At 53.0% G+C, this 12,575-nt stretch overlaps 1 protein-coding gene across 3 annotated transcripts in view; it reads right to left on the reverse strand.

Moving 5' to 3' along the window:
• Nucleotides 1-1,588: 1,588 nt before the first annotated feature.
• The window catches only part of LOC128333708 (alpha-1,2-mannosyltransferase ALG9-like), a 33,391-nt gene continuing 22,404 nt past the window's right edge, over nucleotides 1,589-12,575 (reverse strand). For all 3 annotated transcript variants that reach the window (XM_053269554.1, XM_053269553.1, XM_053269555.1), the window contains 6 exons: nucleotides 10,948-11,102; nucleotides 9,503-9,632; nucleotides 8,391-8,538; nucleotides 6,970-7,099; nucleotides 6,114-6,244; nucleotides 1,589-2,501 (listed from right to left, as the gene is read on the reverse strand). In XM_053269554.1, the coding sequence (XP_053125529.1) occupies nucleotides 2,378-2,501; nucleotides 6,114-6,244; nucleotides 6,970-7,099; nucleotides 8,391-8,538; nucleotides 9,503-9,632; nucleotides 10,948-11,102 (818 nt within the window). In that variant the 3' untranslated portion in view covers nucleotides 1,589-2,377. The remainder of the gene's footprint in view (nucleotides 2,502-6,113; nucleotides 6,245-6,969; nucleotides 7,100-8,390; nucleotides 8,539-9,502; nucleotides 9,633-10,947; nucleotides 11,103-12,575) is intronic.

The following is a 12,575-nucleotide window of genomic DNA, read 5'->3' on the forward strand; positions in this document are numbered from 1 at the left end:
TTGGAATGTCCCTGTGTCGCTCTTGACGGCAAGTTCAGCAGAGTTTTGCCAGACCGTGATTAACAACTGATGGGTCCTGTGTTTGAGGTGGAGAGTTAGTTGAGGCTCAGGAGAAGCTGCAGGGATTCCTCGGGAGCACAGATCCTCTTATGCCAACAGCCCCCAGAGACGAGCTGTGGCAGAATATCACTGATATTTATAACCAAATCTCATCTGAGGCAGCAGTTTCCTAATCTAATAATAGGCCCAGAGCTTGTTGATGGCGTGATTCATACCGCGTTGCATAAAGCAGCTGGCAGGCAAGTGCCAGAGACTCCAGCACATCGGCTCACGATGTCGTGACTTACAGAACTCCCAGGCGCTCTTGGCCTTTTTGTGCAGGGCGAAGCTCATGGGAGCCTCTTCCTGCCAGGCTGAGCAAAGAGGAGGCCGAGAGGGCGGCACAGACACTTCCCTAGAACGAGGAAAGTAAAATCCAACTCTAGCTGCAGGAGACCCTCTTTCTCTGCTAAAGAGTTTTGAGCACTGAAACCTCCGTTGGTCGAATTAAATCTGCATTCCAAGTTCCTGCCAGGCAGCCTCAAGCGTTCTCAAATGGTGACTGAGCTGAACTCTGAAGGCAAAGGCTGCCAGATTGCCCTGCCTGTTCCTGGCACAACCCAGTAATCCAGTCCAGCCTCTCTTGCTGGTTTCCTTCTTGGCTCAGGCTCGAGGATGGTGTACACCCCTCCCATGACTCCCCTCGTGACAATGGCTAGAGAGATGCCAGTCCTGTTTGTGATTCTGCTTCCAGGTCATCTTTGCCCATTTTAAAACCCTTTCTTAATTCTTGCACATCTCAAAGGGCCTTGAGGGTTAAGAATAAGCACTGTTTCAGAGTCTTCAAAAGCAGGACCCACTAACAGCTGTTGGGTTTTCTGCTGCGAAGCAGACATTCTGGGTTGGGGCCACTGTGGATATCTGGTTAGAGCTTGGGGCCCCAGATGCTGGACTACAACTCCCACCATCCCCAGCCACAATACCCAAAGGCCATTGTGGCTGGGGATGATGGGAGTTGTAGTCCAGCATCATCTTGGGAGAGGTGTGCATTGTCACAAGGGGACTGCGGCGGGAGCTGTGCTTGAGTGAGGCCAGGAAGGGAACAAGCAGGAGAGCTTGGACAGTATTATTGAGTTGTGCTAGGAGAGATCAAGATTCAGAATTCTAAAATTCAGATTTTAAATTGGCCATAACAAGGAAATACCCGTCTTCCCACTACCAAGCTGGAGCCAAACTTCTATTTCAAAACTTTAAAATGATCAAAGCTTTAGGAAGACAAGTACTTTCTACTTCTTCATGGTCCCAGCTGTACCCTCTCTCCATGATTGTTGCCAGCTGGTCACTTTTGCTGGTGGGTACTTAAATGGCAGCTCTAGCCCATGGTGAAATGAAATGCCCCTTTGCTCAGTCTTCCTTGTGCTGTAAACAGTTCTCTTTTTCATCTAGACAAAGCAGCCAGATCAGCTGCTGGACAGGACATGCAGTGTGTGTGGGGTGTGTGCGTGCGCACACATGTCCTTTACCTCCTCTACATAAAATTGTGCTTGAAGAGGACACAACCTAATTTTTAATCAACACTTAAGACATTGTCTCATAATGCGGTACAGACTGAATTAAACACAGCCATATTTCACAGCAGAGGGTGTTCCAGTGAAAAGAGGAGAGCTCTTTCTCCACATCTTTGCAAAATGTAGAACATTTCAAAGCCAGACACTTCCACAACCAACGGAAGAAAAACACAAACTTCTGAAAACCTGTATTTTGGTAGCATCTGAAAGACAATGGAGGTCTTTTTTCTTTTTTTTAAAATAAAACCCATTCACACAAAAGTCACATTCCACTAAATTATGTAATTAACAGTTTTGGAAAGTGCAAATTATTCCCAAGGAGATGAGGGAGGGCCTCCTTGTGTATCTCCATCGACCCATCAGGCTTTTTGTATTCCTGCAGGCAACACTGTGCTTCCTCTTTTGAAGGCCTCTCAAAATTAAAAAAAAAAAAAAAAGAATCCTCCAGGGGAGGCAAGGGGGCCTGAAGTGCTACCCTGCAGACAGGCTGCAGCCAGGACTTGCTAATTCTTCACAAACCTCAGTCAGAGAACAACAGACTGCAGCCTGGCAAAACTTCTTAAAGTAAAAGCACAGAACCCCAAGCACTGGCAGCTTGTGCTTCCTTAATACCTTGCAGAACAAACAGCCAAAACGTGAAACCTACACAAGAACTTTCTGCCATCCCCCACACGCACCTACAAAAATGGGGGTGGAGAGGTGGGGTTGAGAAACCTAGAGCAGAAAGCCAGCCACTGCGCGCTGGTTCTCTTGGGGTCCCCCAGCAGCCTCTAGCCTCCCGTTCTTTTCCTGGCTTGCTTCATGCGCCTGGACTTCAGGATGGTATAGTTCACGTAGGTTGTATGCTGGCCAGACAAGAAAGGGATGTAGAAGGCCCGGAACAACTTGGAAGACCTGCAAAATCAAGCCAGTGAGTGCATTCGCTTTTTGTTTGTAAACACTGCCCTTGCATATACAGAAGGGAAAAAGAGATTTTAAAGAGAGCTTCATAAACAGCCTGATGGATGGCTGAGCATGCTCAGTGACCTCTGGCATTCATGGAAGTCAGAGCTGACATTTAAACCCCAACCAGCAAGGAGCCTTGTGTCAAAGCGGGAGGGTCAGAACTTCTGGTCCCCCTTGAACTCCAGAGTCCTGGGGGTGGGGATTACTGGAAACTGAAGGAACATGTCTTCTCTGATTGTAAAATATCTCTCTCTCTCTCTCTCACGTACGTTACGGCTGTGAAAGTTCTTATTTATTTTATTTCTATACCATGCTTCCAAAAGTGGCTCAGGGTGGACTACATTAAAATAAAAACAACTAAAATCAATTAACAGTTAATCACAAACTATAACAGCATAAAACCATTACCAAAGCATTTAAAACAGTGTTTTAAAAACCTTGGAAGGCCAGGCCAGACAGATAGGTTTTAAGGGCTCTCCCGGAGGCCAGTAATGAACTCGGATTATGGATTTCTGCAGAGTACATTCCACCGCCCAGGAGCGGCTATGGAGAAGGCCTGCCTCTGAGTTGCCACCAGACATGCTAGTGGTAACTGAAGACGGATCTCCTCAGATGACCTTAACGTGCGGTGGGGATAGTGCTGAAGAAGGTGCTCTCTCTTCTCGGCCTTTGGGTGCCCAAAGTTGGACTACAACTCCCATTATCCCCAGCCAGTCTCAATAACAGGAATAGGAGGAAATGTCAGGCCATCCCTGGTTCAGTGGAAAGGCGAGCATCGGCTTGCATGCATGCAAAAACCCGGGCAGCATCTCCAAGCAAGGCTGGGAAGGATTCCTGCTTGAAACTTTGAGCAGCTGCTGCCAGTCAGTGTAGATCATTCTGAGCTAGCGGGACCAAGGCTCTGACTCAGTAGGCGGCAGCTGCCTGTACGCCTACTCTGCCACACTTTGAAAGCAAGCTGCTCAGGTGTGAGGGTGACGCGTGCCTCAGCTGTTAAAGCATGTGTATGTGTAGCGGGGAGGGGGTTTGTGCATGAGGTCTGCCGGGCTCCGTGCTAGGCATTCTGGTGAATTTAAAGTGTGGACTCCAAAGAGGAAAGGAAAAAGCCGAGGGTCCGCCTCAGGAGCCCTCCCTTGCCCCTTCCACCCCCGGAACTGGAGGGCTCGGCCAAGGCAGAATTAAATGGGCCCGGACAAAGCTGCTGCCTGAGTAGCATAATTAGTCGATGGCTCCGAGTGCTCTCTAATTCAATTAGCAGCACCATTTCTCAGAGCCAGCGGAGAGTCACAGCGGCTCCTGCTGACGTCAATGGGAGACTCTGTGTCCCAGAAGCCTCCGGTTCAGCAAGCACCAATTGAGCAGCCGGGGTCATTAGTTTCCAAGAGCAGCAGGGGGGGGGGGCTGCTGCGGGAAGGAGAAAGCGAACTCTGGGCAGGGGGTGGCAGTGCCCACCCCCCAGCAGCAGTGCTGCTCCGCTGGCCCCCTCATTATTTTAATGATTCACACCAGTGGTGGCTCATCCTAAGAAGCCGGGGGGGTGGGGGCGGAGAAGGCATAGCTGCTTCTGGTTCCCAGCGGCCCCCGCTGCACCTCTCCCCCCCGCCGTGCCCTGGCGTTCACAAGAGCTGCATGTGCGGGCAGCCTGCACAGCTCTACCTGACCAATGGCCAGCCTGCAGGCTCTAGTTCGTGCCGGGGCACGAGGGCAGGGGGAGAGAGAGGCAGGCACTGCTGGAATCCGTTTGGCCGTTCCTGAGCTGTAAAAGATGGCTTACAACACTCAAACGCAGGAAAGCAAAGCACTCAAATATGCAGCACAGCTGCCTAAGAACCCCAGCATGAATAAGACTGCCTTCCTACCCAACTGCTCAACAAAAAGCAAATCGAAAACATGATTTGAGAACCTGGATTTCAGAAGCAGAATTTAAAGCGTGTGTGTGTGTGTGTGAGAGAGAGAGAAAGAGAGAGTGATTACTTTGGCACCATTAATTCCAAGGACAAAACTATGCCTCTCTTGGGTGCAGGATGTGACCCTGCCCACCCCCGGGGGCCACCAATGAAGATGTTCACTGAGAACATGGGAAGGCCCGTCTGAGCAGAACCAGCAGCCGGTCTGGCGAGGTTCTGATTCACACGGTGCCAGGGGACTGCAGAGGGGACAGAAAGGCAGGCTGTGGGCCCCCTCCGTGAGAGCGCAGACATCCCAAGGGCCGTCTCCTCCCTCCCCCAGCTGCCCCCACCGAGTGACCAGGGGCCATTTTGCTCTGAGCGGGGGAGAGAAGAAAGAAGCGAGTCTAAGGCCCCTGGAAACGTGTGGCTTGATATATTGTCATTTATTTACGTTTTTTGCAAACCACTTTGGGAGCTTCGCCTGAAAAGCAGTATATAAATGCAAAGTAAAATTGGCGGGTGGGGGGGGGAGCAATTCGTTCTCTGCTCCTGAGGGAAGAACCAGAACCCATGGGTTGAAGTGACAAAGAAGCAGGTCCAGGTGAGACATTTGGAAACGTGTCCTAACTGGAAGGGCTATTCAGCAGTGGAACAGCTTGCCTCATGCAGTGGCAGGCTCCCTTACCCTTCAGGTTTTCAAACGGAGATGCTGTTTCCTGACTGAGTCAGGAGCTGGACTAGAAGACCCACCCCACTCCACCCGGATTCCAGGTCCTCTCTTGTATTTAGATGGTGGGTGCAGCTAGCTGGGTCCAGCCTTGGCGGCAGCGGCAGCTCGGAAGCTGCCCCTTGGGCTGCCAGCACCACGAAGCGGCCCCCTTCTGTCACCCCCTGGAGCTGACAGTCGAGGTTCTCCGGCAAGCCGGTAACCTATTAACACATCTCCCACCACCACACTCCTTGGGGAAATGCTCACAGCGCCTGCTTCCCATCCACCCACTCATCAAGCTATTTTATAAAAGGTAAGAATTTTCGATCGCACGGGCTCTCCCTCTCTCTCTCTCTCTGTAGTGTTTTTGTTTTAAGCGTGGGGAGTTCTGGGGAAGCCAGACAGGCGGTGAGCACTCTTGACAAGCCAGACAAGTGGCTGCCAGCCTGAGGCTGGAAGGGAAGAGGAGGTGGATTGCCCAGGGCTACCCTCCACCTTCCCCCACTCCAAGTGCCTTGGGGCTGGCACATCTGCCCAGAGAGGGGATGCCCCTGGGATGTGTGGGCTCTGAGCAAAACTGCAGCCAGCGTAAGCCTGGGGAGGGGCGCAGGGAGAAGACGACATGGGGAAATGCAAACCGAGTGAGGAGACGACATGATTAAACTTGCATCCCACTAATCTCTTTAGGGAAGAGGAGCAGGTGGGGTTGGGGAAAGATTCCTTCTTGACCTCAAATACAGCAACTTTGAGTGCAACTCAAAACCAGCCCTCCCAGCCAGCAGCAGCGTGTTCAACTGTCTCCCCCAAGCAAGCGCCGGACACCAGAGAGCAGGCTTATTGCAGGAAGGCCCTCCCTCCCGCAGGACGCAAGGCTCCTGGCTCAGCTTCAGAGCTGCCCCACCCCACGCCACACAGACAGAACCTGCCCTCCATACTCTTCCCCCAAGCGGGCCAGCCTCCTACCTTGAACTATCCAGGAATGGCTTGTAAGCGACACTGATCCAGTCATCTTTGTTGGCGGCGTACCTGGGCTCCCTTGGCGCTTCCGTGGCGGTGTCCAAGTCCACCAGGTAGTGGCATTTGGAAATGTCAAACTGTAGGAAGAGAGGAGGGCGTTTGGGGCAGGCTGCTCTCCTCTGCAGGGTCGCAGCATCTTCAGTCTCTCTCTCTCTGCAAGCACAGAGCAGTCTTGCCTGCTTTGCCCACCCCAGAGCAGCCACCAGGAATCTTGTGGGTATCTGAACACGCAGCGTAAAAAGGCGAGGGGCCCGTCTCGTGGGTGCCTCCCCGTTTCAGACGCATGCTGTAACGAGCAAGAGAGGCACCGCAGGAGGCTTAGCACCTGCTTAGAAACAGGCCCCACAGTTCGTGGAGCTGATCTCCAGGTGGATGTGCAGAGGGATGGCAGCACCTGTTCCATCTGGTCAACGCAGTCTGCTGAATTCCGAAAGCCTGGTCTTAGAGCGGGTGTGACGGAGAGCTCAGTGTCAAGCTGCAGCGAGGGAGACCCGGGTTCTAACCCCCACTCAGCCATGCAGCTGACTGGGGTACCTTGGACCAGCCTCAGGTTGCTTTACGGATAACTGGGGGCGGTGGGGGGGGGGCCTACGGACACTACCCTGAGCAACTTGGTGGAAGTGCAGGGCTAAAATAAAGAGGTTTGGGGCAGTGGTACTAGCCTTGTTTCTAAAGGCTCCTCTGCCTTTCCTCATCTGCAGCCCATAAAAGGCTGTTTGCGAGAGGCATACTGCAAAACCCCTCTTTATTTCGAGGGGAGACACATGCCACCCAAGCATCAAAGAGAGACGGTGCCACTTACATATCTAGAGGGCTCCTCCCGGTTTTGGTCATTCATATCCGCTGGAATGATGCGTGTGGCCACTGGCCCCCTGGCAAATGGTTTTGGTAACTGGCCCCTGAATTCTGACGGAATGAACTGAAGCTGCCAACTGCCAGGAGTCAGAGGGAGGAAAAAACGGCAAAAGCTCAGGGTGCTTTGAACTGACAAACAGAAGATTTGTGAGCCAGCAATCTAGCAAGGCAAGGGCTGTTAACACAGCGGGGGCTTTCCGGTTGCCAGCTAGGGAGTGGCTTCTGCTCACTGTCCTTTACCTTTCTCAGGACCTGATTGCAGGACCCGGATTGTAACCTTAGAAGAGAATTCGGGGCCTGCTTCCACACTCCTGCATCCCCCATGAACAGCTCCTCGTATTACAAGTCTTTTAGCACACCCCGCTGGATTCTTGACCCCAGACGCAGCCACATTTGTAGGAACTGGAATGCCACAGCTGTCACAGGTAAGTGGGGGGACGAGGGGGTGTGTGCGTGCATGCATGCTGTAAGCACCAGCAGAACAAAAGAGCCATTGTAGGGAAGAGAGGGGAAAGGAACAGGCCAGCAATCTTTTAAATTCACACTTCACCTGGAAGCATCACTGAAAGTCATGTATTACTTGGAGCAGTCTCTGCAACAGAAGGGCCGGAACCCCTTGGCCAGAAGTAGCTGCAATGGGGCAGGGGGCTCGGACAGCCTCTTCTCCTCCGTGCCCCTGAACACATGCTTCAAGGGCTGTAACAATGCAGTCGGCTGCCACTGGGACCCTAATCACCTCCAAGTCGGGAACTGATCTCGGCTCCTGTAACACTGCTGCAGTTTTGATGTTGTCTTGGGCGAGGTGATTTTTGTTTTGTTCTCCTTAATCACGGATCCCTTGTGGCCGTGCTGGGATGTAAAGCCCCGTTCTCTCTCTTTTTAATATATAAACAAACCAAGAACCCTTTCAGGTACATTACAATCTAGGTGCCCTGAGGTGATTAAGGCCTTGAATTGACAACAACAGAAATGCCTCTGTGGGGAACGCTGCCAAGTTTGAAGCTGTGGAGACTCCGAGGGGAGCTTGCCAGCACTCCTTATGCAAGTCTCCAAGCGGCTGGGAAGGTTATGAACCAGCCCATCAATAGCCAAACCTTGACGTTATGCACCAAGAAATGCTGGATTTAAATACATTTAAAATTTCCAGGCTGCTTTTTGGTCAAAAGGACCCCCCCCACCCCCCAAATTAATCAATACTGACTCAATGGGATGGCAAGTGTTCATAGACTTAAGTGAATGATTATTTAGAATATGTATTATTTAGATTTACAGTCCCAAAGGAAGTGGTCCCCTGCCCGTATTCTGCAGATGTGGGGGGACTTCGTGGAATAGCCCCCACCCCCGAACATGTCTCAACGAGAAGCTTACTTCTCTGGCAGGAGGAAGCTGCTGGGAAACCGGTACCATTCCTTCCCTACACAAACGTGGACAGGCCTCCCTTCTGGCACGGTGTGGATTGTTGGATCCGTGGCAATTCTATGGAATTCTGGGTACAGGTCAAGAGGCCCATGATAGCCTGCAAGGGAAGACAAGTTGCCAAAATGAGGAGACCCCCCCCCCAGCCAATGTGGTGGATCAGAGGGAGAGGTGGGACCTCTGGGTTCAAATCCCCACCTGGCCCTCAAATCTCAGCAGGACCGTAGGCCCGTCCCTGTTGCTCAGCTGAATCTACCTTACAGCCGCGAGGGGATTGGGGTGGGGGGAGAGAAGTGGAGTTGATATATGCACTGCTCTAAACTCCTTGGGAAAGGGAGGGCTTAAAAGGATACTCCTGAACAATAATGGGATCAGAGTCTAGAGCAGGCCAGCTCAACTTAGGCCCCCCAGCTGTTTCTGGACTACAACTCCCACAATCTCCAGCCAGTGGCCAATAGCCAGGGATTATAGGAGTTCTAGGCCAAGATCTGAAGGGGGCCCGGAGTTGAGCAGCCCTGGTCTAGAGCTACAACTCCTCTAGGAGAAACGTTCTGGCCTTGCTGAAGACGACTGGGATAGAGCCCAGGGCCCCTCCTCAAAATACGGCACAAGGTTTACACCTCCTGCATTCAGTCCTCACAACTCCAAAAGCAACACAGAGATACTGCTTTGCCAAGTGCGCCGTTTCGCTCTGCTGCCGGAGCCAGGAGTTCAGAACATATTAAAGGCTTTTATATATTTTCAGCCCACTTAATCCCAAAGTGATTTGGTAGGGAGCAATACCCTGAATATCAACATACAAGCAGAAGTCGGGGACGGGGAGAAGAAGAAGTGGTAAAACAAACACCCAGGTGCTAAAACCTGACCCCGCAGCCCACCAGCATTAAACCACCATCAGCTCCGCAAGGGTGGTTCAGCTCCCAAGGCCACCTTTCTCATCCCTTTGCTGCCTGAGAGATTGCTGCAGGCGACAAGGGAGAAGCAGGCAGCTTCTGACGTGTGTTAGGGAAGGGATTCACTGAGGAAGATCCCAGCAAAAGGAGGACAGCCTCTCCAGTACCGACCTCTGAATAAAGCCACGGAGCGCGACAGGGACAGGAGCCCGAAGACCAAGATGGTCCCCAGCGCCAGCCAGTTGGAAGAGACTGTGTAGTGCTCTAGACGGTACCGCTGGAACAGAAAGTGGTAGCATTTCTAAAAGGGAACAAAAAGACATACGGTCATTGTTCAGACTTGACTAGAGAACATGCTGATACCTGCGGGGGCAGAAGATGGATTCACCTAAGAAGCCGCTCATGGCTACTCTGCATAGGGCATTATTCCTACTTGGGTTCAGGGAAGGTGGTGCACAGCCATGTGCATGGTCGTGTGTGTGTGTGTGTGTGTGTGTGTGTGTGTGTGTGTGGTCACACAAGTTTGTTTTGTTTTGCTAAGGTTGTACACACGTGGAAGGCACAACTGCTTTCCGATATGCATAACTGTGAAAAAACAACTCATGCTGTTTTCACATGTATGCACACCTCACCCCACCCCAAACTCTCTTGTAGGGAAAACATCATGTGTGAAAGACTCCCGGAAATTCTTAAGATCTAGCCTCTTGGATATGTCAGAACACTAACATGGTTGCTGATTGGTACCCTGGCAGGTGGCAAGCCTGCCAATCAGCAACCATGTTCATGCTTCCGACATCTGCCTGGACCCATCTGAAATCCCAGATGAACACACCAGAGCAGGAAAAGTTGTGTTGGGGTTTTATAAATGCACGTAAGTACCACTGAGACCCAGCAGAGCAGGGATATTGCTTTGCTGGCTGGCCCTGTTTGCCCCCAACTGCCACCCCACCCCACCCCAACACAGTCCCACACCAACCTTGTGAACTCCCAGTTCCAGTGATGTAGGGCACTGCTGGGACTCAAGGAAGAAAACAAAGGCAAACCCCTTGAGGGCCTGGCTAATTTTCACATGGACAAAATGAGGATGCAAATTGTTAAAAGATACCAGGGGTGTGCACAAAACCGGAAAACCCGGTTCAGTTTGAGCAGAACCGGACTCAAACCGAACCAGGTCTAGTCCAGTTCTGCACACACTAGAGCTAGGCCCGGTCTGGCTTGAGCCCAGCTCGGGGGAGACTTACTGCCTTACAGAAATTAATCATCAGGGTTGAAATAATGACTAATAATAATTAGGGTTGAAATCATCAAGCTACTCGTGCAACTTGACCAAGCAAATGGTTAAAAAAAAGAAAAAGCCACCCCTCCTGCCTGAAACTCTGGAGAGCTGCTGCCAGTCAGTGTAGGCAATGATGAGCTATTTGGCCCAAGGGTCTGACTCAGCCTAAGGCAGCTTCCTATAGGAAGTGCTCCAGTCTCTAACAAGTGCATCAGAGCAATGAAAGCCGACAAGAGACCCCCGCCCAGTGCAGACACGGCCTTTGCCGAGGTTGCAGGTTCTTAAAACTGCTGCCCTTTTTCCTCCTCACCCCCAGGGGCAACCCCACCCTGCAACACACCTGGAGGGCGGAGAGGCCCACGGCTCCACAGAGGCAAATAAGGGGATAGATGGGATACAGGAACCTCTCCTCTTTGTGAGGCTGGCAGAAGAATATCAGGATCCAGATGTACATGGGCGAGAGCGTCAGCCAGTAAGGGCGGCCCAAGTTCTGAACTGGAAGAAACAAACAGGGGGCTGAGACTGGGGGGTCGGGGGGGCCCCCTCAGGAACAACCGCCACACATTTCCTTCGGAACCCCACTACAGCCTGCTCTGGGATGCATCGCTTCATCATCTGCTTGATTCGGCAGTCTTGGGGGCTCTCTGGTGCAGAACCGGGCACAGGTTTCATGCACAGAGGCCGAGTGCTGCTGAAAGCCAGGTGCTGGGGAGAAAGCCGTAAGGGGGGGCCACCGCCCTCTTGCCCAGCTTGTGGGCTTCCCAGGGGCACCTGGCTGGCTGCTGACTAGACAGACCCATGGCCGGGACAGCAAGGCCAATCCTATGTCCTCTTCAGATGAGACCCAAAACTGAATGAGGCTCCGATATGAGACCACGGTTCCAGCAGAGGAGCAGCCTCTATTAGCTGAACACCCCAATGGCACCTCCATCACCACTGAGCAAGAGACCCCACCCTCACCACCTGCCCCGCAACCGTCACGAGGGCACCCCCGCAAGCCCAGGACCGCCACCAGCACCCTGCGTCCCGACAGAAGCCACTGCACCCACAGGACCCTCCATGGCCACAACCCCACCTGACAAGCTGTGCTCCCAAGAACCCTCACGAGCCAAGGTCCCCCGAGAACCGACCAACTCCCCAGGGAATCCCCTCCAACACAGGCACAGTAGTGCACGCCTGGCTGCCAGAAATGACCTGCAGTTGGGCCCACTCGGGGGGAGGATTAGCAACAGCCATGGGGCCACCCGAGAGTCAGGGCAGCTGGCAGGAAAGGGGTGTGGCTCTTGCCCAGTTCTATGCACAGCCTTGTGCAGTGCACCCCTTGCGGGAAGCGACTGTGAGTGCTACCCCAGCTCCCAGTACAAGGGGCCTGGCATCTTGCAGCTGCTCTCGCGTTCCCGGGAACTAGCTGCTGTCCTCTGTGTGCAGCTCCCACCATCTGTCCTGCAGCTCTGCTTCTGCTCCAGACCTGGGCTTAACCTGCTTCTAGGGATGTGCATTGCGCACTGGGCACTTCTGGCCCCTTCTGGCCCCTTCCGGTCCGAGGAGGCGCCAGGGCGGCAAGGAGGTTCGCTGCTGCCCTGCCGGACCATTTTAAGAGCCAGAGACAGCACCAGCGGGGGAAATGCGGCGGGAGGGGTAAGAGCACTCTCCCCTATCCTTAAAGATACCCCCCTCCACCTTCGAACCAGCAGGCACCGGTTCCGCTCACACCACGACCTGCTCCCCACCTCAGCTGGTGAGTGCTGACCTCTGCCTTTCACACTGATGCTCACAAGCAGGCCCCAGGGTTAAGGTGCCCGGCCCTAGAGTTCGGTGTAAGCAGGGGCTCTCTGGTGCCTATCAAGGACTGCTCTGCAGGTGTGGGGCTCCAGTGCATGCTGGAGCCCCTGAGAGCACCCCTAATCCCCGGGATTCCAGGCCCAGGTGTATAGCTGACTTGCGCAATGCACACGCCCTCAAGTCCCA

This window comes from Hemicordylus capensis, chromosome 8, assembly GCF_027244095.1.
Source record: "Hemicordylus capensis ecotype Gifberg chromosome 8, rHemCap1.1.pri, whole genome shotgun sequence".
Lineage (NCBI taxonomy): Eukaryota > Metazoa > Chordata > Lepidosauria > Squamata > Cordylidae > Hemicordylus > Hemicordylus capensis.